Here is a 21645-nt window from a genome sequence, read left to right as displayed (position 1 = left end):
GTGTAATAAATAATGAGACTTCAAACGGCTCCCAGGCTTCATCTGATGAGTGTCCTGTTCTTTGATATAAGATGAAAGCAAAGGTCATGAACTTAAAAAGTGACAAAGCTTTTCTCCTGTCATCCTCATCTGTAGTAACCCTGTACCTGCATCGGCCCAGCACAGCTGAGAGCTCTGAGGGTCGTAGGTGAGTCCGTTCGGTAGCCCCAGGTCATCCTTCACCAGAACTCTTCTGTTGGTCCCATCCATGGCAGCAGTCTCTATCTTAGGAGCGTCGCGGTTCCAGTCTGCCCAGTACATGTTGCTGGTGGAAAGAACAGAGCGGTGAATATCTTACTGACACGAAAACATATACATTTCTTGAAATCTTGGCGTTTGTAGCATATAAGCTATCCTGTATAACAGGCCTAGCTATGCAAAGGAGTTAGGGTAGAATAGCTCTTCATATAACCCCCACATATCTTACTGACTCACAGTTGCTTTTGATAGTGAGCATAGTTTCTAAGGACTTGAAATTGCATGAAAGGATTACTATGGTAGTGTTATACAGTTGAAGTCGGAAGTTTACATACACTTAGGTTGGAGTCATTAAAACTCGTTTTTCAACCACTCCACAAATTTCTTGTTAACAAACTATAGTTTTGGCAAGTCGGTTAGGACATCTACTTTGTGCATGACACAAGTAATTTTTCCAACAATTGTTTACAGACAGATTATTTCACTTATAATTCACTGTATCACAATTCTAGTGGGTGAGAAGTTTACATACACTAAGTTGACTGTGCTTTTAAACAGCTTGGAAAATTCCAGAAAATGATGTCATGGCTTTAGAAGCTTCTGATAGGCTAATTGACATAATTTGAGTCAATTGGTGGTGTACCTGTGGATGTATTTCAAGGCCTATCTTCAAACTCAGTGCCTCTTTGCTTGACATCATGGGAAAATCAAAAGAAATCAGCCAAAATTGTAGACCTCCACAAGTCTGGTTCATCCTTGGGAGCAATTTCCAAACGCCTGAAGGTACCACGTTCATCTGTACAAACAATAGTACGCAAGTATAAACACCATGGGACCAGCCGTCATGCCGCTCAGGAAGGAAGACGCGTTCTGTCTCCTAGAGATGAACGTACTTTGGTGCGAAAAGTGCAAATCAATCCCAGAACAACAGCAAAGGACCAAGTGAAGATGCTGGAGGAAACAGGTACAAAAGTATCTATATCCTATATCGACATAACCTGAAAGGCCGCTCAGCAAGGAAGAAGCCACTGCTCCAAAACCGCCATAAAAAAGCCAGACTACGGTTTGCAACTGCACATGGGGACAAAGATCGTACTTTTTGGACCTCTGGTCTGATGAAACAAAAATAGAACTGTTTGGTCATAATGACCATCGTTATGTTTGGAGGAAAAAGGGGGAGCTTGCAAGCCGAAGAACACCATCCCAACCGTGAAGCACGGGGGTGGCAGCATCATGCTGTGGGGGTGCTTTGTTGCAGGAGGGACTGGTGCACTTCACAAAATAGATGGCATCATGAGGAAGGAAAATTATGTGGATATATTGAAGCAACATCTCAAGACATCAGTCAGGAAGTTAAAGCTTGGTCGCAAATGGGTCTTCCAAATGGACAATGACCCCAAGCATACTTCCAAAGTTGTGGCAAAATGGCTTAAGGACAACAAAGTCAAGGTATTGGAGTGGCCATCACAAAGCCCTGACCTCAATCCTATAGAAAATGTGAGGGCAGAACTGAAAAAGCGTGTGCGAGCAAGGAGGCCTACAAACCTGACTCAGTTACACCAGCTCTGTCAGGAGGAATGGGCCAAAATTCACCCAACTTATTGTGGGAAGCTTGTGGAAGGGAACCCAAAACGTTTGACCCAAGTTAAACAATTTAAAGGCAATGCTACCCAATACTAATTGAGTGTATGTAAACTTCTGACCCACTGGGAATGTGATGAAATAAATAAAAGCTGAAATAAATCAATTTCACATTCTTAAAATAAAGTGGTGATCCTAACTGACCTAAGACAGGGAATTTTTACTAGGATTAAATGTCAGGAATTGTGAAAAACTGAGTTTAAATGTCTTTGGCTAAAGGTGTATGTAAACTTCCGACTTCAACTGTATATAGACACAGGTCTTACAGTAGATGGTGTTGTAACTTGAAATACTGATTTTCCAAAACAGGCACTTTAATACCAGAGTTAAAGTAGAATAGCCCTTCATATACACCAAAGTGTAGTGAATACGGCATTAAACACAGAGAGGTAGATCTGTCTATATCAGTGTTCCCAAACCTCTCCTCCAGTACCCCACTTACAGAATCTGATGTCTGCTGGCCCAGCTGATTAAACTACTGTAGGGCTTGGTGATTAGTTGAACAGTAGAATCAGATGTACTGGAAGAGATGGGGACTGGAGGAGAGGGACAGACTGGACCATAAATAGGCCCATTCTAACACACCATCCCAATGTTTTCCTCAAGGCCCCCATTATTAGCCAATTAATTAAACACTATCCATATAGACAAGCCCACTGGGCTAACAATGGACCGGCACATCTGGGATTTGCCCGAACTGACCGATGGCCAGTCCATCCCTTCTCGAGGAGATGCACTGATCTACATGGTGACCCACCCATTGACAGGGTCAACGATGATGGCTCGGGGGTTGACCAAGTCCGTGTCGATGAGGACGCGTCGCTGGGTCCCGTCCAGAGAGGACACCTCGATGCGGTCCTTCATGGAATCTGTCCAGAACAGGGTTCGACCCAGGTGGTCTATGGTGATCCCTTCTGGACTCTCCAAATCTGAGAGGAAGACATCAGTCAATAAAACATAAAAATTTGAATTTAGAAGGGAGCACACTCTAGAACACTGACACCAGATTCTAAAACACTGACACCACATTCTAGAACACGGGCACCACACTCTAGAATACTGACACCACATTCTAGAACACTGGCACCACACTCTAGAACACTGACACCACATTCTAGAACACTGGCACCAGATTCTAGAACACTGGCACCACACTCTAGCACACTGACACCACATTCTAGAACACTGGCACCACACTCTAGAACACTGATGGAGGAAGGTAGCCCAGCGGTTAAGAGCGTTGGGCCAGTAACCGAAAGGTTGCTGGTTTGAATCCCCGAGCCGACTAGGTGATATGCCCTTGAGCAAGGCACTTAATACTAATTGCTGACACCACATTCTAGAACACTGACACCCAGCTAATTTAGCAAGCCAACAGACCTGACCAACAGATGTGGTGCATCTGAGAGTGAACTGAACTCTAACCCCTGGTCACCTGAGCTGATGACAGGGATGGTTTCTCCTCCCTGCAGGTTGGCCTTGCTGATAGAGGGGGATGTGATGTCTGTCCAGTAGACCATCTTCTCCACACAGTCATAGGCCACCCCAATGATCACCTTCTCCTGGAGAGGGGTCAACACACAGGTCAGAGGTCAGCTACCAGAACAGTGGTTGATGTTAGTTTAGTTTATGGTCATCATGCTACAGATGGAAATGTTGTGTTTTCTCTGTTGTCCAGCTCTACTCTGCAACCCCACAACACACACACACACACACACACACACACACACACACACACACACACACACACACACACACACACACACACACACACACACACACACACACACACACACACACACACACACACACACACACACACACACACACACACACACACACACACACACACACACACACACACTTCAAGCCAGCTGGTTGGGAGATCAGTGTAACAGAGAATGTTGTTGGGTATTAAACCACTGGTGTTGCAGCACTGATGTGAACCATTACAGGGAAAATGTCAGCATGTGGTTTTAATATAGTGTGTGTCTGTGTGTGTGTGTGTGTGTCTGTGTGTGTGTGTGTGTGTGTGTGTGTATGTGTGTGTGTGTGTGTGTGTGTGTCTGTGTGCGTGTCTGTGTGTGTGTGTCTGTGTGTCTGTGTGTCTGTGTGTCTGTGTGTGTGTGTGTGTGTGTGTGTGTGTGTGTCTGTGTGTGTGTGTCTGTCTGTCTGTCTGTGTGTGTCTGTCTGTGTGTGTGTGTGTGTGTGTGTGTGTGTGTGTGTGTGTGTGTGTGTGTCTGTGTGTGTGTGTGTCTGTCTGCCTGTCTGTGTGTGTCTGTCTGTCTGTGTGTGTGTGTGTGTGTGTGTGTGTCTGTGTGTGTGTGTGTGTGTCTGTGTGTGTGTGTGTGTGTGCGTGTCTGTGTGTCTGTGTGTCTGTGTGTCTGTGTGTGTGTGTGTGTGTGTGTGTGTGTCTGTGTGTGTGTGTGTGTAATGCAAACCAGATCTCCACCAGGCCTCCCCTCCAGACAGGAAGTAGCTAACAGGCTAACTACACAACAACCTGACTCACTACCAGCAGTGGAACGGACTGAGAGAAAACCAAGAGAGAACCTGAAGCTGATCTGAAGGGTCTTAATGCTTTGTTCCAGTTTGACACATGCTACCCATGCTACCCATGCTACCCATGCTACCCATGCTACCCATGCTACCCATGCTACCCATGCTACCCATGCTACCCATGCTGCCCATGCTACCCATGCTACCCATGCTACCCATGCTACCCATGCTACCCATGCTACCCATGCTGTAAGGTTGACTGAGATTCTTAAGTATTACGTGATTGCAACTGCAATTGAAACAACTGGCGGCCTCTTGCCTTTACATTCATTAATACCAAGTCTTTTCCATTTCTGAATCTTTCTTTCATCTTTTCCATTCAACTCAACGGATTTTCTTTGAGTAAAACCACTGAGTTAGAAACTTTGGCAGCAGTGTAATACTTATCTAAAGACCTCCTACTACAGCCCAGTCATTGACCTTTAATACATATGTACATGGTGGGCAGTGGCTCCCAAACGGCACCCTCTTCTCTAGGCCCTGTTCCAAAAAGTAGTGCACTATATAGGGAATAGGGTGCCATCTGGGATGCATCCAGGATGCGGAATGACTTGGTAACAGCAGAATCAGACTAAACATAAACACAAACTGTTGTGGAATTTTTAAATACGTCCTTAAAAGTCCAAAACAAACTCTAACAATCTATAGCACCGGATGAATGATTCCTTAATGTCAAAGTAAACAGGGGGTGCGTCCCTAGTAGCACCCTATTCCCTATACTGTTTAGTGCACTACTTTAGACTGGAGCCCTGTGGGCCGTGGTCAAAGGTAGTGCACTCGGGATTAGGATACCATTTGGGACGTTACCAGAAACCGTTGAGCAACAGGAAAACCCACTGCTACAAACCTCATGACCTTACATCCTAAATAAGACAACTACAGTAACAATGCAGTCTTCCCCGAACCCACTTCAACTACTTATTAACAGCATTCAAACTATTCCAAACAACATACACATGGTATGTAACCTTATAACAACTAAACACAAACCAGACAGATCCAGTCTCGACCCCCCACAGAGATGACTGCCTTCACTAAAGAGTTAGTTACTGGAAGAAGAAGAAGAAGAAGAAGAAGAAGAAGAAGAAGAAGAAGAAGAAGAAGAAGAAGAAGAAGAAGAAGAAGAAGAAGAAAATCAATTTATAACATTTGTTTTGTTGTTATTCTGTCTCTCACTGTTCAAATAAACCTACCATTAAAATTATAGACAGATCATTTCTTTGTCAGTGGGCAAACGTACAAAATCAGCAGGGGATCAAATACTTTTTTCCCTCACTGTACAGGCCTGTCAACAACAACAACAACAATAACTTATCACCGGTAGATACAGAACAGTCCATTCAGATAGGTGCAGGCCTGTCAACAACAACAACAATAACTTCTCACCGGTAGATACAGAACAGTCCATTCAGATAGGTGCAGGCCTGTCAACAACAACAACAATAACTTCTCACCGGTAGAGACAGAACAGTCCATTCAGATAGGTGCAGGCCTGTCAACAACAACAATAATAACTTCTCACCGGTAGATACAGAACAGTCCATTCAGATAGGTGCAGGCCTGTCAACAACAACAACAATAACTTCTCACCGGTAGATGCAGAACAGTCTTTGCCTCTGTCTTCTTCATGTTGTAGCCCTCCAAAGGGACAAACTCGATGCGTCCACTCTGAGCAAAGAGCAGGTGTGTGCCGGGGGGTAGAGGGTAGACATCAGGCCTGGGAGTTGGACCTACTGGGGGACGAACTACTTCCTGTTCTATACCTGCAGTAGAGAGATCAATCAATCAATCAATCAATCAACGGACATCAGGCCTGGGAGTAGGACCTACCAGGGAACAAACTGACTGTATCGTCAGAGTGGTACCTTCTCCCAAAGCTGTAAATCGTTGAATACTAAACGTATACAGTGACTGAGTCTTTATTCATGTGATTCACTAAGGGCGGTTTTCTGACTTGAGTCTCTGTTTGCTTAACGGAAATTACCACTCAAGTCTCCAATTGTTGATAGATTTACACTAAAGTCAATTGTCCTCTTAATCGAAGCAGAGTATAAACTCACACAGCGGTCTGCTTGTCCCAGAGCGTGTTCCTGGGATCTCCAGTCCATTACGGTCAACACACCAACACTGTCCGACGGAGCCGTGGCACTGCGTGGCTTCGTAGGCCCCCTGGCTGTCACAGGTGGGCACGTACTGACCAGGCACCGGCTGGGGCCCTTGGCGGCCAAACTCTGCAGAGCCCAGGAGACGGTCTCTGTGGGTCTCACACTTTGTCTTCTTATGCTCTGGAAGGAGGGATATTAACAATCGTTCAATCAAAGTTATTTATAAAGCAATTTTACATCAGCAGTTGGGTTATTAGTTCGCTCTCGGAAGGAAATACATTAAAAAGAGGACTTAAAGATGAAGTCTGCCTAGATGGGTATATAGAATCCCCTCTGAGTGAAAGACAATCAATATAGTACATACAGGATCTGTGTTGTCAGAGCTTTATAGATTCATTATGGACGTGTATAGCTGGCGTAGCTACTGTAGGGAGTGACTGTTGGAAGTTGTAATCCGCCTGGCTTTGATCTAGCCAGCTCATTCCACTCTCGTCATATGAGCCCTGTTTGAGCCCTGTTTTGATTCTCCCTCTCCAAAGCAGGAATGTGTTTTCTTTTTCCAAGAATGATGCTTTTCCAAGAGCAATAGGAATGTGTTATGCTTTGAAGAGAGAGAGAGAGAGAGAGAGAGAGAGAGAGAGAGAGAGAGAGAGAGAGAGAGAGAGAGAGAGAGAGAGAGAGAGAGAGAGAGAGAGAGAGAGAGAGAGAGAGAGAGAGAGAGAGAGAGAGAGAGAGAGAGAGAGAGAGAGAGAGAAAGAGAGAGAGAGAGAGAGACAGAGACAGAGACAGAGACAGAGAGAGAGAGAGAGACAGAGAGAGAGAGAGAGAGAGAGAGAGAGAGAGAGAGAGAGAGAGAGAGAGAGAGAGAGAGAGAGAGAGAGAGAGAGAGAGGGAGAGAGAGAAAGAGAGAGAGAGAGAGAGAGAGAGAGACAGAGAGAGAGAGAGAGAGACAGAGAGAGAGAGAGAGAGAGAGAGAGAGAGAGAGAGAGAGAGAGAGAGAGAGAGAGAGAGAGAGAGAGAGAGATTGTGTGTCTCGTTTGACAAAGTATCCTCTGTAGCCAAAGTGAAATGTATTTATTACTATCAGAGTTGTGGCAGGCAGATTTGTGGCAGGCAGATATGAGCCGGTGACCCCTGGGCTACAGCTGAACATCAGTGGCTGGTGATGCAGTAGAACTGGGTCTGTTTCAATGTGTCAGTGATCTACTCATCCCTCTGTGGAAACAGTAAAAGCTATGTTGGGGGAGGAAGAGGGGGGGTGTTGCTATGGAACACTATCCCATTACTGTTCAAGCTTTTCTGTAAACATTCTGTAATCATGAGAATGGAGATGGGTCCTATTTTGACTGAAAGGATCAGAATATGAAGAAAATGGTTAATGACTTCAGAGCAAGCCAGGTCTTTACCTGACAGGCAGCCATGATGGCCTTCCATTCCACAGAGACGTACCTGAGGAGCAGTAGAAGCCGTCACCGTAGTAACCTGGCCTGCACTGGCAGGTAAAAGACCCCTGGGTGTTGTAGCACACGGCTTCCTGGTGGCACCTGGCAGACTGGCACTCATCAATATCTACAGGGAGGGAGATAACATTACATGTTATCAATAGCAGCACACACAAGAATTATCCATTGACACAATATAAAATCTAGTTCATCCAAGTTTAAAATAAATATTTCCTGGAATGGAGGGAGGGAAGGTGGGAGGGAGGGAGGAGGGATGGAGGGAGGGAGGGAGGGAGGGAGGGAAGGTGGGAAGGTGCATTCGGAAAGTATTCAGACCCCTTGACTTTTTCCAAATGTTGTTACGTTACAGCTTTATTCTAAAATAAAACCATACCGTACATATTTTCTTGATATATTTGATATTACATCACTGGGGCCGAGCACCCTGCCATCCAGGACCTCTATACCAGGTGGTGTCAGAGGAAGGCCCTAAAAATTGTAAAAGACACCCTAGTCATAGACTGTTCTCTCTGCTACCGCACGGCAAGCGGTACCGGAGCGCCAAGTCTGGAACCAACCTGAAAAGCTCCTACCCCCAAGCCATAAGCTAAATAGTTAGTTAAATAGTTCACCTCTTAAATGTAAAGTCCCCATATTTGGGGACCCTATTAGATTGTGTTATTCAACTCAGTCTGGTATGAGAACGGTAGCCCCTATCTGCAAAAGCAGGGTGTCTGCGGAAAGCTGAGTATCTTGGCTGTTGAGCTCTGCCTTAAAATCTTTGGTGTGACTTATTACCATATATGGGCATATGAATGTATAAGGACAGGCTGAGCCGATGGCCTCATTTCAAGATGGCTGCTACCTACATTCCGGTTAGCGTTGTGAAGCATAAACTAAACAAACACGGAATACGTTGATACACACCGAAAGCCGGGACTCCACAGATCATGAGGATGTCTTATTTGTCTTCCTGTGACCTACCGGTATTGATCACCAGCCCTGAGAGTCAAAACGTTTTCGCCAACAACAAACATCTTACAAGGTAAGCTTCGATTTGGTCTGTGTTTGAGTTACAGCTACATGGGGGTATGAAATGAAACCTTAGGTTGGTAGGAACACATCTAGCCCATTGCCAATGGTATCTGATGATGTATGACTTAATGGCAACATCGAATGTCCACCGAGTGACTATATCATTGCGCATCAAAAATATGACGTCGCCTGCTTACGCGCCGTAGGCATCCATTACACAGGGGATTGGCTGCTATGGCACCTTGACAGTCTTGTAGCCAATGACATAACCTTTCCAGGGATACGCAGTTGACCAGGGTGGGACAAAGCAAGGCCTAGAACCTTTTATGCGTTGTGCGAACTATTGCTACCTGGCTCAGAGACGAGACGCACCGAGCACGCTACATTACATTGAAAACAGATTTCATCGCTTTAATGGCTGTGATGGGAGAAAACTGAGGAAGAATCAACCACATTGTAGTTACTCCACAATACTAACATACATAACAGAGTGAAAAGAAGGAAGCCTGTACAGAAAAAAAGATTTTCCAAAACATGCATCCTGTTTGCAACAAGGCACTCAAGTAAAACTGGCAAAAATGTGGCATAAAAATTAATGTTATGTCCTGAATACAAAGTGTTATGTTAGGGAAAATCCAAACACAGTACATCACCGAGTACCACTCTTCATATTTTCAAGCATGGTGGTGGCTGCATCATGTTATAATAATAATAATATGCCATTTAGCAGACGGTTTTATCCAAAGCGACTTACAGTCATGTGTGCATACATTTTTACGTATGGGTGGTCCCGGGGATCGAACCATCTACCCTGGCGTTACAAGCGCCATACTTTACCAATTGAGCTACAAAAGACCACCCAGTTATGGGTATGCTTGTCATCGTTAAGGACAAGGGAGTTTTGTAGGATAAAAAGTAACGGAATAGAGCTAAGCACAGGCAGAATCCTAGAGGGAATCCTGGTTCAGTCTGCTTTCTAACAGACACTGGCAGACAAATTCACCTTTCAGCAGGACAATAACCTAAAACACAAGGCCAAATATACACTGGAGTTGGTTACCAAGACGACATTGAATGTTCCTGAGTAGCCTAATTACAGTTTTAACTTAAATCGGCTTCATAATCTAGTATCTAGTTAGCTAGCTGAATAAACTAATCTATGGCAAGACTTGAAAATATCTGTCTAGCAATAATAAACAACCAACTTGACAGAGCTTGAAGAAAAAAGAAAAAAAAAGAAGTTGTACAATCCAGGTGTGCAAAGCTCTTAGAGACGTTCCCAGAAAGACTCAAAGGGAGGTGTCATGGCCGACTGAACACAACAGAATACCTCAAAATAAAAACGGAGTATTCAATATCTGTAAATTTGACTAAATATTAGCACTTCACTCCATATACAGTTGAAGTCGGAAGTTTACATACACCTTAGCCAAATACATTTAAACTCAGTATTTCACAATTCCTGACATTTAATCCTAGTAAATATTCCCTGTCTTAAGTCAGTTAGGATCACCACTTTATTTTAAGAATGTGAAATGTCAGGATAATAGTAGAGAGAATGATTTATTTCAGCTTTTATTTATTTCATCACATTCCCAGTGGGTCAGATGTTTACATACACTCAATTAGTATTTGGTAGCATTGCCTTTAAATTGTTTAACTTGGGTCAAGCCTTCCACAAGCTTCCCACAATAAGTTGGGTGAATCTTGGCCCATTCCTCCTGACAGAGCTGGTGTAACTGAGTCAGGTTTGTAGGCCTCCTTGCTCGCACACGATTTTTCAGCTCTGCCCACACATTTTCTATAGGATTGAGGTCAGGACTTTGTGATGGCTACTCCAATACCTTGACTTTGTTGTCCTTAAGCCATTTTGCCACAACTTTGGAAGTATGCTTGGGATCATTGTCCATTTGGAAGACCCATTTGCGACCAAGCTTTAACTTCCTGACTGATGTCTTGAGATGTTGCTTCAATATGTCCACATAAATTTCCTTCCTCATGATGCCATCTATTTTGTGAAGTGCACCAGTCCCTCCTGCAGCAAAGCACCCCCACAGCATGATGCTGCCACCCCTGTGCTTCACGGTTGGGATGGTGCTCTTCGGCTTGCAAGCGTCCCCCTTTTTCCTCCAAACATAACAATGGTCATTATGACCAAACAGTTCTATTTTTGTTTCATCAGACCAGAGGACATTTCTCCAGAAAGTATGATCTTTGGCCCAATGTCTGTAAGCAATTGTTGGAAAAATTACTTGTCATGCACAAAGTAGATGTCCTAACAGACTTGCCAAAACTATAGTTTGTTAACAAGAAATGTGTTGAGTGGTTGAAAAACAAGTTTTAATGACTCCAACCTAAGTGTATGTACATTTCTGACTTCAACTGTACTCGTGGGCAATAACCTTCAATCTGGATAACAACACAAAATAAATTATAAGGCTAGAGAAATTTATCGACCAATATTACCAATACAATCAACACCCAAACATGTCGGAGAGTAAGTTAATCCCCAAAAGAAAATGTGACGAACACAGACGATTTATGCTTTTTCACCAACTTGCTAAAGTCGATAAATGATAAACTGGGCAAACAAACATGAACCAGTCAGTAAAGATACAAAGGAGGCGATTCTCGAGATGAAAAAGCTGCGACAATGGAGAAAGAAATAAAACAAGCTAAAAGGTACAGTCAATACTATTTAAAACGGACATTAATGAATTTATAAAGGAGAACATGTTTCTGAGAGAAGCCTTACTTGAAATACAGACTAGATCTATAAGAGAAAATCTGGAGCTTAGTGGTATTAAAGACAATGAGGGTGTGGTGAAAGTATTCTTTCTTACAGCGCTGCAGATACCAGGCGATACTGTCGACAAAATCAAACTCGAAAAGTGTACACCATTTCGGACAGAGATATGAGCACCCAATCGTTGCCAAATTTGCATTTTTTAAAGATAAATTAATGGTGAAAAGCCTGTGTAAAAGACTCGCTGGCACGAAAATAGGCACGAACGTCAATAAACTGTATAGTGATTGTTCTAAGACAACAATACTACTACATGGCTATTCTAAATATTACAAAGTTCCCATAAAGGAGTTGAATAATGGAACACCCAATACTATCCATGGAAAACAATAAAATTCAACAATTGATAAAGAAATAAACTACAAATACACTATACCATTCAAGATAGGGAATGTTGTAAAATAATTAGTATTCGACTTTCTATTCTATATTTTCTAGTATTTATAAATAGATAAAAGACAACATTAGTTCAAAGGATAATTATTGAAATAATACATCTTCAAATATAAGGAACTGGAACACAAAAGTACTCAAAAGCCGGAAATTACGTAAGAAAAGTGTGGTGAGTTAAGTAAGTGAAAAAGGAAAATGGTTGCAAATGCCAGAGCCCATGTGTTTCTGTGAGCAGTTGTTGTGACGGAGAGAGCAATTTGTCCAGATATGGGATATACATTTTAACATAAATGTATAAATATAGTTTATTTATTTGTCATGATGGAACGGTCCCCAACCTGACAAGTCCTTATCCATTTTATAGGCGATACAGTAAGTAGCCAAGACAGAAAGATAAATGCGGTCAGAGACCCACTAAAGCAGCACCCGCCCCCTCATGAATCTGAGCCTGCCTGGCAAGAGAAGGAATATAATATATATTGTCTACTGGAAACTCATTCAACAATTTTAGATGAAGTTGTGTGGAAAAATGACTGGGGGGGGCAAAATATACTTCTAGAAACTCAAAAGGAGCATGAATCATGTGTACAATGAAACCTTTGTTCGTAGCCCTGGATTTCTAGCCCCGTGATTTTAATAGCTAACATTTCGATGGCCATAATAAATAGACATGCTGACAGTGGACAACCTTGTTTCACTCCTCTTGACAGTTTAAAACTTTCTGAGATATAGCCATTATTTACAATTTTACACCTAGGGTTCCTATACATAACTTTAACCAATTGTATAAGAGATTCTCCAAAATGGAAATATTCCAGGCATTTATAACCTCCAGTCGTACTTTATCAAAAACCTTTTCAAAGTCAGCTATGAATACCAGGCCTGCTTTCCCAGATTTTTCATAGTGTTCTATTGTTTCCAGTACTTGTCTTATAATATCTCCAATATATATTCCATGTAAAAGAACCTGTCTGACTAGGATGAATAATATCCGACAATACCTTTTTAATTCTATGTGCTATGCATTTTGCTAGAATTTTTACATCACAACACTGAAGTGTAAGGGGCCTCCAATTTTCTTAATGGACTGGATCTTTATATTTACCACCTGGGTCTTGTTTCAGTAATACTGAAATCAGACCTTCTTGTTGAGTATCTGATAATCTACAATTTTTATAGGTTTGGTATACCTCAACTGGTATGACATCCAGCCCTGGAGTGTTCTATGTTGAAGATGAAATAAGAATTGGGTGCATTTTTCTCCATATTCAATCCAGTATTACACTTGATATTTCTTGAATTAATTCCCTCCAGTTCTTTTTGTTTTTCCTATAAATTATTCTGTTCCTCTATGGTACAATTGTTATTGCTTTCTATCTGTACTGTTAGTGGGGGCACCGGTTAGTCGAGGTAAGGAGGTTGTGAGGAGGTTGTCGGGTGGGGTCGTCAGGTGAGCTTGCCTTTATACATAGCTTGGGCTTTGTCGAGTAAGGCTTAAACTATGTATTTAGATTGTAGTTAGGTATTGTAGGTAGTTATCGTGGGTTGTTGTATGTAATTATTGTAGGTTAGTATTGTATTCGGCTGAGCCCGGTGAAGCACGAAGCTAGCTAGCTAACCCACTACCTGGACTAGCTGGCAGGTAACTACTGGCAACTATTAGCAACGGTATAGTTGTTTCACGCCTGAGAGTGCCTGTAATTACGCCAGCTGGCTGCCTACAATAATTACATACAATAACTGCCTACCATTCAGCTGTTTTCTAACATCATTGTCTGAACCGTTAACGTTAGGTAGTAAGTAGCTACTGTGCTCGAAATGTAGCTAGCTTGTTGCTACCTGGATAGCTACTAGTAAGCAATAGCTGGAACGACCTAGCGAACAGACGCGAACTGGCTGAGTCAATTCAGTGGCTAGCTTTGCACTTGGCTAGCTAACAGTAGCTGCTAGGGGTAAGTTATAACCTACATTTGTGTTTTGTTTTTACATACTGGTAGCCAGAGTCGTTCAAGGGAATTCGGGACATGGGTGACTAGTTAACGTTAGCTTGGCTCTCTCTGTGTGTTCGTGCCGTGAGAGGAGGGGTTTCTTCTTTGTCTGAAAGCAATGGCTAGCTAGTATGCTAACTATTCTAGCTAACTAACTGACTGAATAAGTTGACGACGGACTCGCTCAAGCTGTCGTGACTAACCCACAACGTTAGACACGGACACGAATGATCTGCTTGGCGTGTTGACACACTGGTGGTTTGTTGTGGCCGAGTATTGGTGCTAAACCGTGTTGTTGGAGTCGGGCATGCTAGCTGGCTGTGGCGTCTTATGACTAGGTGCCCTGGACGATTTTCACGGAAGAATACTGTACCAAGTTAGCTAGCTGAATAAACTAAGTTAGTCTATTCCTAGAAAACATTGAACCGCTGTAGTTTACAACAATTATAGTTTCTGAGGTGGAAGTTGGGAGAGTTATATTTGGGTGTTGTGGTGAGGGAGGCCCTGCTCTCTCCTTTCCCAGATGTTTAGTTCATTTCATTCCGATCTCCTTTGCATTATTGTAGCCATTTTCTGCAGCCTGTCAACTATGCCTCTGTCTATCCCTGTTCTCTCCTCTCCGCACAGGCTATACAAACGCCTCACACCGCGTGGCTGCTGCCTCTCTAACCTGGTGGTCCCTGCACGCACCACCCACGTGGAGTTCCAAGTCTCAGGCAGCCTCTGGAACTGCCGTTCTGCTGCCAACAAGGCAGAGTTCATCTCAGTCTATGCTACCCTCCAGTCCCTCGACTTCTTGGCGCTGACGGAAACATGGATTACCACTGAAAACACTGCTACTCCTACTGCTCTCTCCTCGTCTGACCATGTGTTCTCGCATACCCCGAGAGCATCTGGTCAGCGGGGTGGTGGCACAGGAATCCTCATCTCTCCCAAATGGACATTCTCTATTTTTCCCCTGACCCATCTGTCTATCTCCTCATTTGAATTCCATGCTGTCACAATCACTAGCCCATTTAAGCTTAATATCCTTGTCATCTATCGCCCTCCAGGTTCCCTTGGAGAGTTCATCAATGAGCTTGACGCCTTGATAAGTTCCTTTCCTGAGGATGGCTCACCCCTCACAGTTCTGGGGGACTTCAACCTCCCTACGTCTACCTTTGACAAATTTCTCTCTGCCTCCTTCTTTCCACTCCTCTCCTCTTTTGACCTCACCCTCTCACCGTCCCCCCCTACTCACAAGGCAGGCAATACACTTGACCTCATCTTTACTAGATGCTGTTCTTCTACTAATCTCACTGCAACTCCCCTCCATGTCTCCGACCACTACTTTGTATCCTTTTCTCTCTAGCTCTCCTCCAACACTACTCACTCTGCCCCTACTCAGATGGTAATGCGCCGTCGCAACCTTCGCTCTCTCTCTCCCGCTACTCTCTCCTCTTCCATCCTATCATCTCTTCCCTCTGCTCAATCCTTCTCCCTCCAATCTCCTGATTCTGCCTCGTCAACCCTCCTCTCCTCCCTTTCTGCATCCTTTGACTCTCTATGTCCCCTATCCTCCCGGCCGGCTCGGTCCTCCCCTCCTGCTCCGTGGCTCGATGACTCATTGCGAGCTCACAGAACAGGGCCCCGGGCAGCCGAGCGGAAATGGAGGAAAACTAGACTCCCTGCGGACCTGGCATCTTTTCACTCCCTCCTCTCTACATTTACTTCATCTGTTTATGCTGCTAAGGCCACGTTCTACCACTCTAAATTCCAAGCATCTGCCTCTAACCCTAGGAAGCTCTTTGCCACCTTCTCCTCCCTGCTGAATCCTCCTCCCCCCCGTCCCTCTCTGTGGATGACTTCGTCAACCATTTTGAAAAGAAGGTTGACGACATCCGATCCTCGTTTGTTAAGTCAAATGACACTGCTGGTCCTGCTCACACTGCCCTACCCTATGCTTTGACTTCTTTCTCCCCTCTCTCTCCAGATAAAGGTGGTCCTGTGTAGCTCAGCTGGTAGAGCACGGCGCTTGTAACGCCAAGGTAGTGGGTTCGATCACCGGGACCACCCATACACAAAATGTATGCACGCATGACTGTAAGTCGCTTTGGATAAAAGCGTCTGCTAAATGGCATATTATTATTATTATAAAATCTTGCGACGGCCGGCCGCCCAACAACCTGCCCGCTTGACCCTATCCCCTCCTCTCTTCTCCGGTGACCTTCTCCCTTACCTCACCTCGCTGCTCAACTCATCCTTGACCGCTGGCTATGTCCCTTCCGTCTTCAAGAGAGCGAGAGTTGCACCCCTTCTCAAAAAACCAACACTCGATCCCTCTGATGTCAACAACTACAGACCAGTATCCCTTCTCTCTTTTCTCTCCAAAACTATTGAGCGTGCCGTCTTTAGCCAACTCTCTTGCTATCTCTCTCAGAATGACCTTCTTGATCCAAACCAGTCAGGTTTCAAGACTGGTCATTCAACTGAGACTGCTCTTCTCTGTGTCACGGAGGCTCTCCGCACTGCTAAAGCTAACTCTCTCTCCTCTGCTCTTGTCCTTCTAGACCTGTCTGCTGCCTTTGATACTGTGAACCATCAGATCCTCCTCTCCACCCTCTCTGAGCTGGGCATCTCCGGCGCGGCTCACTCTTGGATTGCGTCCTACCTGACCGGTTGCTCCTACCAAGTGGCATGGCGAGATGCTGTCTCCGCACCATGTGCTCTCACCACTGGTGTCCCCCAGGGCTCAGTTCTAGGCCCTCTCCTATTCTCGCTATACACCAAGTCACTTGGCTCTGTCATATCCTCACATGGCCTTTCCTATCATTGCTACGCAGACGACACACAACTAATCTTCTCCTTTCTCCCTTCTGATAACCAGGTGGCTGGCAGACATATCAGTGTGGATGACGGATCACCACCTAAAGCTGAACCTTGGCAAGACGGAGCTGCTCTTCCTCCCGGGGAAGGACTGCCCGTTCCATGATCTCGCCATCACGGTTGACAACTCCGTTGTGTCCTCCTCCCAGAGTGCGAAGAGCCTTGGCGTGACCCCGGACAACACCCTGTCGTTCTCCGCTAACATCAAGGCGGTGACCCAATCCTGTAGGTTCATGCTCTACAACATTCGGAGAGTACGACCCTGCCTTACACAGGAAGCGGCACAGGTCCTAATCCAGGCACTTGTCATCTCCCGTCTGGATTACTGCAACTCGCTGTTGGCTGGGCTCCCTGCCTGTGCCATTAAACCCCTACAACTCATCCAGAATGCCGCAGCCCGTCTGGCGTTCCACCTTCCCAAGTTCTCTCACGTCACCCCGCTCCTCCGCACACTCCACTGGCTTCCAGTTGAAGCTCGCATCTGCTACAAGACCATGGTGCTTGCCTACAGAGGTGTGAGGGGAACGGCACCTCCGTACCTTCAGGCTCTGATCAGTCCCTACACCCAAACAAGGGCATTGCGTTCATCCACCTCTGGCCTGCTGGCTCCCCTACCTCTGCGGAAGCATAGTTCCCGCTCAGCCCAGTCAAAACTGTTCGCTGCTCTGGCACCCCAATGGTGGAACAAGCTCTCTCACGACGCCAGGACAGCGGATTCACTCACCACCTTCCAGAGACATTTGAAACCCCACCTTTTTAAGGAACACCTGGGATAGGATAAAGTAATCCTTCTACCCCCCCTTACCCCACCCCCCCAAAAAAAAAAAAAAATAATAATAATTGTAAAGTGGTTGTCCCACTGGCTATAAGGTGAATGCACCAATTTCTAAGTCGCTCTGGATAAGAGCGTCTGCTAAATGACGTAAATGTAATGTAAATGTTAGTCATATTTCCTTTGTTAATATGGACTCTTTTGACCTAAATTGCTTTTGTTTTAGAGATGAGTATTGAATTGCATGGCCTCTAAAGGCACATTTAAAAGTGTCCCATACAATAAGGGGATCTGCTGTACCTATGTTATGTCGGAAAAAGTAAGTTAGAAATTATTCTGTCCTAGTTAAAAACAAGTTATCATCAAATAGGCTTTGATTAAATTTCCAATATCCTATAGCCCATGTGGAAATTCTGTAAGAGTAAAATATATGGCAATTATTTGATGGGCCGAAGCATTCTGTCGCTTATCAACACTAACTTTTGGTGCGAGAAAGAAAGAAGTCAAGACGATTTGAGCCTCCACCATCTACAGTACCTAGATGGGAAAATCAGCAGCTCACTCATTCTCCAACAGAAAGATGTTGAGAAACAAATGAAAATCAGCAGCAAGCTAGCTCATTCTCCAACAGAAACGGATGAAATGACAATGACAGATATCGAAATGTTTATTAATAACGTGTCGTGTCGACGTGCCTGGACTTGCTCGTGTCTGGACATTTTTCCTATTTTGTTGCCTTACAACTTGGAATTAAAATTGATTTTTTAGGGGTTTGTATCATTTGATTTACACAACATGCCTACCATATTTTTTACTGTGAAACAAACAAGAAGATTGAGAAAACTTGAGCGTGCATAACTATTCACCCCCCCCAAAGTCAATACTTCGTAGAGCCACCTTTTGCAGCAATTACAGCTGCAAGTCTCTTGGGATATGTCTCTATAAGCTTGGCACATCTAGCCACTGGGATTTCTTCCCATTCTTCAAGGCAAAACTGCTCCAGCTCCTTCAAGTTGGATGGGTTCTGCTGGTGTACAGCAATCTTTAAGTCATACCACAGATTCTCAATTGGATTGAGGTCTGGGCTTTGACTAGGCCATTCCAAGACATTTCTCCACAACTTTGTCCCTCACCTGTTTGGAGAGCCAAGGGGGATGAATACTTTTGCAAGGCACTGTATATACACCTGTTCTGAAAGGCAAATAGTCCGGGTAGCCATGATTAGCTGTTCAGGAGTCTTTTGGCTTGGGGGTAGAAGCTGTTAAGAAGCCGTACACTCCACAGAGCTGGGCTTTACGGAAGAGTGGCCAGAAAAAAGCCATTGCTTAAAGAAAAAATAAGCAAACACGTTTGGTGTTCGCCAAAAGGCATGTGGGAGACTCCCCAAACATATGGAAGAAGGTACCCTGGTCAGATGAGACTAAAATTGAGCTTTTTGGCCATGAAGGAAAATGCTATGTCTGGCGCAAACCCAACACCCCAGCTCTGCAGATTTTGCTGCGAAGAGACAGAATCATTAGATAATTCTGTTTTGATATTGTCCTTATGTAGCTTGTTTTTGGTCACAGGTCCAAGAATGGCTGTGGAATTGCAACATTTACCTAGCGCTAACTCTGAAAATAGCACTGCTGGGTTATTTGAAAACTCACCGTCAATCGAACAATAATATAATAATACATTTAGCAAAATGTGTATCTTTAATTTACAATCTGTAGAAACGATGAGAATAGAAAGGTTCAGAACTTTTTTTTTAAACATAACAGCACAGTTGAAAAATGTATGGTAAATAGAAGTAAAAAATTGAATGTGTTAAGAGATAGATGGGAGGGGCTGAGTGGAGCTGAAGGGTGGGACTAAAAACAACAAGATAACTAATTTCAAATATACTGTGTCCATAAAATGTTATGTACAGTGGGGAAAAAAAGTATTTAGTCAGCCACCAATTGTGCAAGTTCTCCCACTTAAAAAGATGAGAGGCCTGTAATTTTCATCATAGGTACACGTCAACTATGACAGACAAATTGAGAAAAAAAAATCCTGAAAATCACATTGTAGGATTTTTAATGAATTTATTTGCAAATTATGGTGGAAAATAAGTATTTGGTCACCTACAAACAAGCAAGATTTCTGGCTCTCACAGACCTGTAACTTCTTCTTTAAGAGGCTCCTCTGTCCTCCACTCGTTACCTGTATTAATGGCACCTGTTTGAACTTGACACCTGTCCACAACCTCAAACAGTCACACTCCAAACTCCACTATGGCCAAGACCAAAGAGCTGTCGAAGGACACCAGAAACAAAATTGTAGACCTGCACCAGGCTGGGAAGACTGAATCTGCAATAGGTAAGCAGCTTGGTTTGAAGAAATCAACTGTGGGAGCAATTATTAGGAAATGGAAGACATACAAGATCACTGATAATCTCCCTCGATCTGGGGCTCCACGCAAGATCTCACCCGTGGGGTCAAAATGATCACAAGAACGGTGAGCAAAAATCCCAGAACCACACGGGGGGACCTAGTGAATGACCTGCAGAGAGCTGGGACCAAAGTAACAAAGCCTACCATCAGTAACACACTACGCCGCCAGGGACTCAAATCCTGCAGTGCTAGACGTGTCCCCCTGCTTAAGCCAGTACATGTCCAGGCCCGTCTGAAGTTTGCTAGAGGGCATTTGGATGATCCAGAAGAGGATTGGGAGAATGTCATATGGTCAGATGAAACCAAAATAGAACTTTTTGGTAAAACTCAACTCGTCGTGTTTGGAGGACAAAGAATGCTGAGTTGCATCCAAAGAACACCACACCTACTGTGAAGCATGGGGGTGGAAACATCATGCTTTGAGGCTGTTTTTCTGCAAAGGGACCAGGACGACTGATCCGTGTAAAGGAAAGAATGAATGGGGCCATGTATCGTGAGATTTTGAGTGAAAACCTCCTTCCATCAGCAAGGGCATTGAAGATGAAACGTGGCTGGGTTTTTCAGCATGACAATGATCCCAAACACACCGCCCGGGCAACGAAGGAGTGGCTTCGTAAGAAGCATTTCAAGGTCCTGGAGTGGCCTAGCCAGTCTCCAGATCTCAACCCCATAGAAAATCTTTGGAGGGAGTTGAAAGTCCGTGTTGCCCAGTGACAGCCCCAAAACATCACTGCTCTAGAGGAGATCTGCATGGAGGAATGGGACAAAATACCAGCAACAGTGTGTGAAAACCTTGTGAAGACTTACAGAAAACATTTGACCTGTGTCATTGCCAACAAAGGGTATATAACAAAGTATTGGGAAACTTTTGTTATTGACCAAATACTTATTTTTCACCATAATTTGCAAATAAATTCATTAAAAATCCTACAATGTGATTTCCTGGATTTTCTTTTCTCAATTTGTCTGTCATAGTTGACGTGTACCTATGATGAAAATTACAGATCTCTCTCATCTTTTTAAGTGGGAGAACTTGCACAATTGGTGGCTGACTAAATACTTTTTTTCCCCACTGTATAAGCTGGAAGTAGAAGCCTAAGTGTTGTTGTCCATTAGTTTACTCCAATTAGGGGAGGGGTTGTAGGGTTAGGGGAAAATAATAAAGGAAAATATATATTTCCCAAAAAATATATGGGGGATTGGAAATTATGCAGACAATTACATTGATGCAAGCTACAATCTATCTGCAGTATTAAAGCTGATCTACCCCCTAAAAAAATAAATAAGTAAAAAATAAATTAGACTCACAGCTGCCAAAGTTGATTCTAACATGCATTGACTCGGGGGGTGAATCATTATGTAAATTTATATTTTTCTGTATTTA

General features: G+C 44.0%; 1 protein-coding gene across 1 annotated transcript in view; it reads right to left on the bottom strand.

Annotated features, from left to right (window-relative positions):
• Nucleotides 1-21645, bottom strand: part of nid1a (nidogen 1a) — a 97277-nt gene that overhangs the window by 38356 nt on the left and 37276 nt on the right. Inside the window, exons 14-19 of the mRNA XM_041895502.1 lie at nt 7992-8111; nt 6498-6722; nt 6028-6200; nt 3314-3440; nt 2636-2807; nt 147-304 (exon numbers count right to left, since the gene is read on the bottom strand). Of these exons, the coding sequence (XP_041751436.1) occupies nt 147-304; nt 2636-2807; nt 3314-3440; nt 6028-6200; nt 6498-6722; nt 7992-8111 (975 nt within the window). The remainder of the gene's footprint in view (nt 1-146; nt 305-2635; nt 2808-3313; nt 3441-6027; nt 6201-6497; nt 6723-7991; nt 8112-21645) is intronic.

Source organism: Coregonus clupeaformis, chromosome 1 (assembly GCF_020615455.1).
Source record: "Coregonus clupeaformis isolate EN_2021a chromosome 1, ASM2061545v1, whole genome shotgun sequence".
Classification (NCBI taxonomy): domain Eukaryota; kingdom Metazoa; phylum Chordata; class Actinopteri; order Salmoniformes; family Salmonidae; genus Coregonus; species Coregonus clupeaformis.
This window is presented reverse-complemented; position numbering and strand designations above follow the sequence as displayed.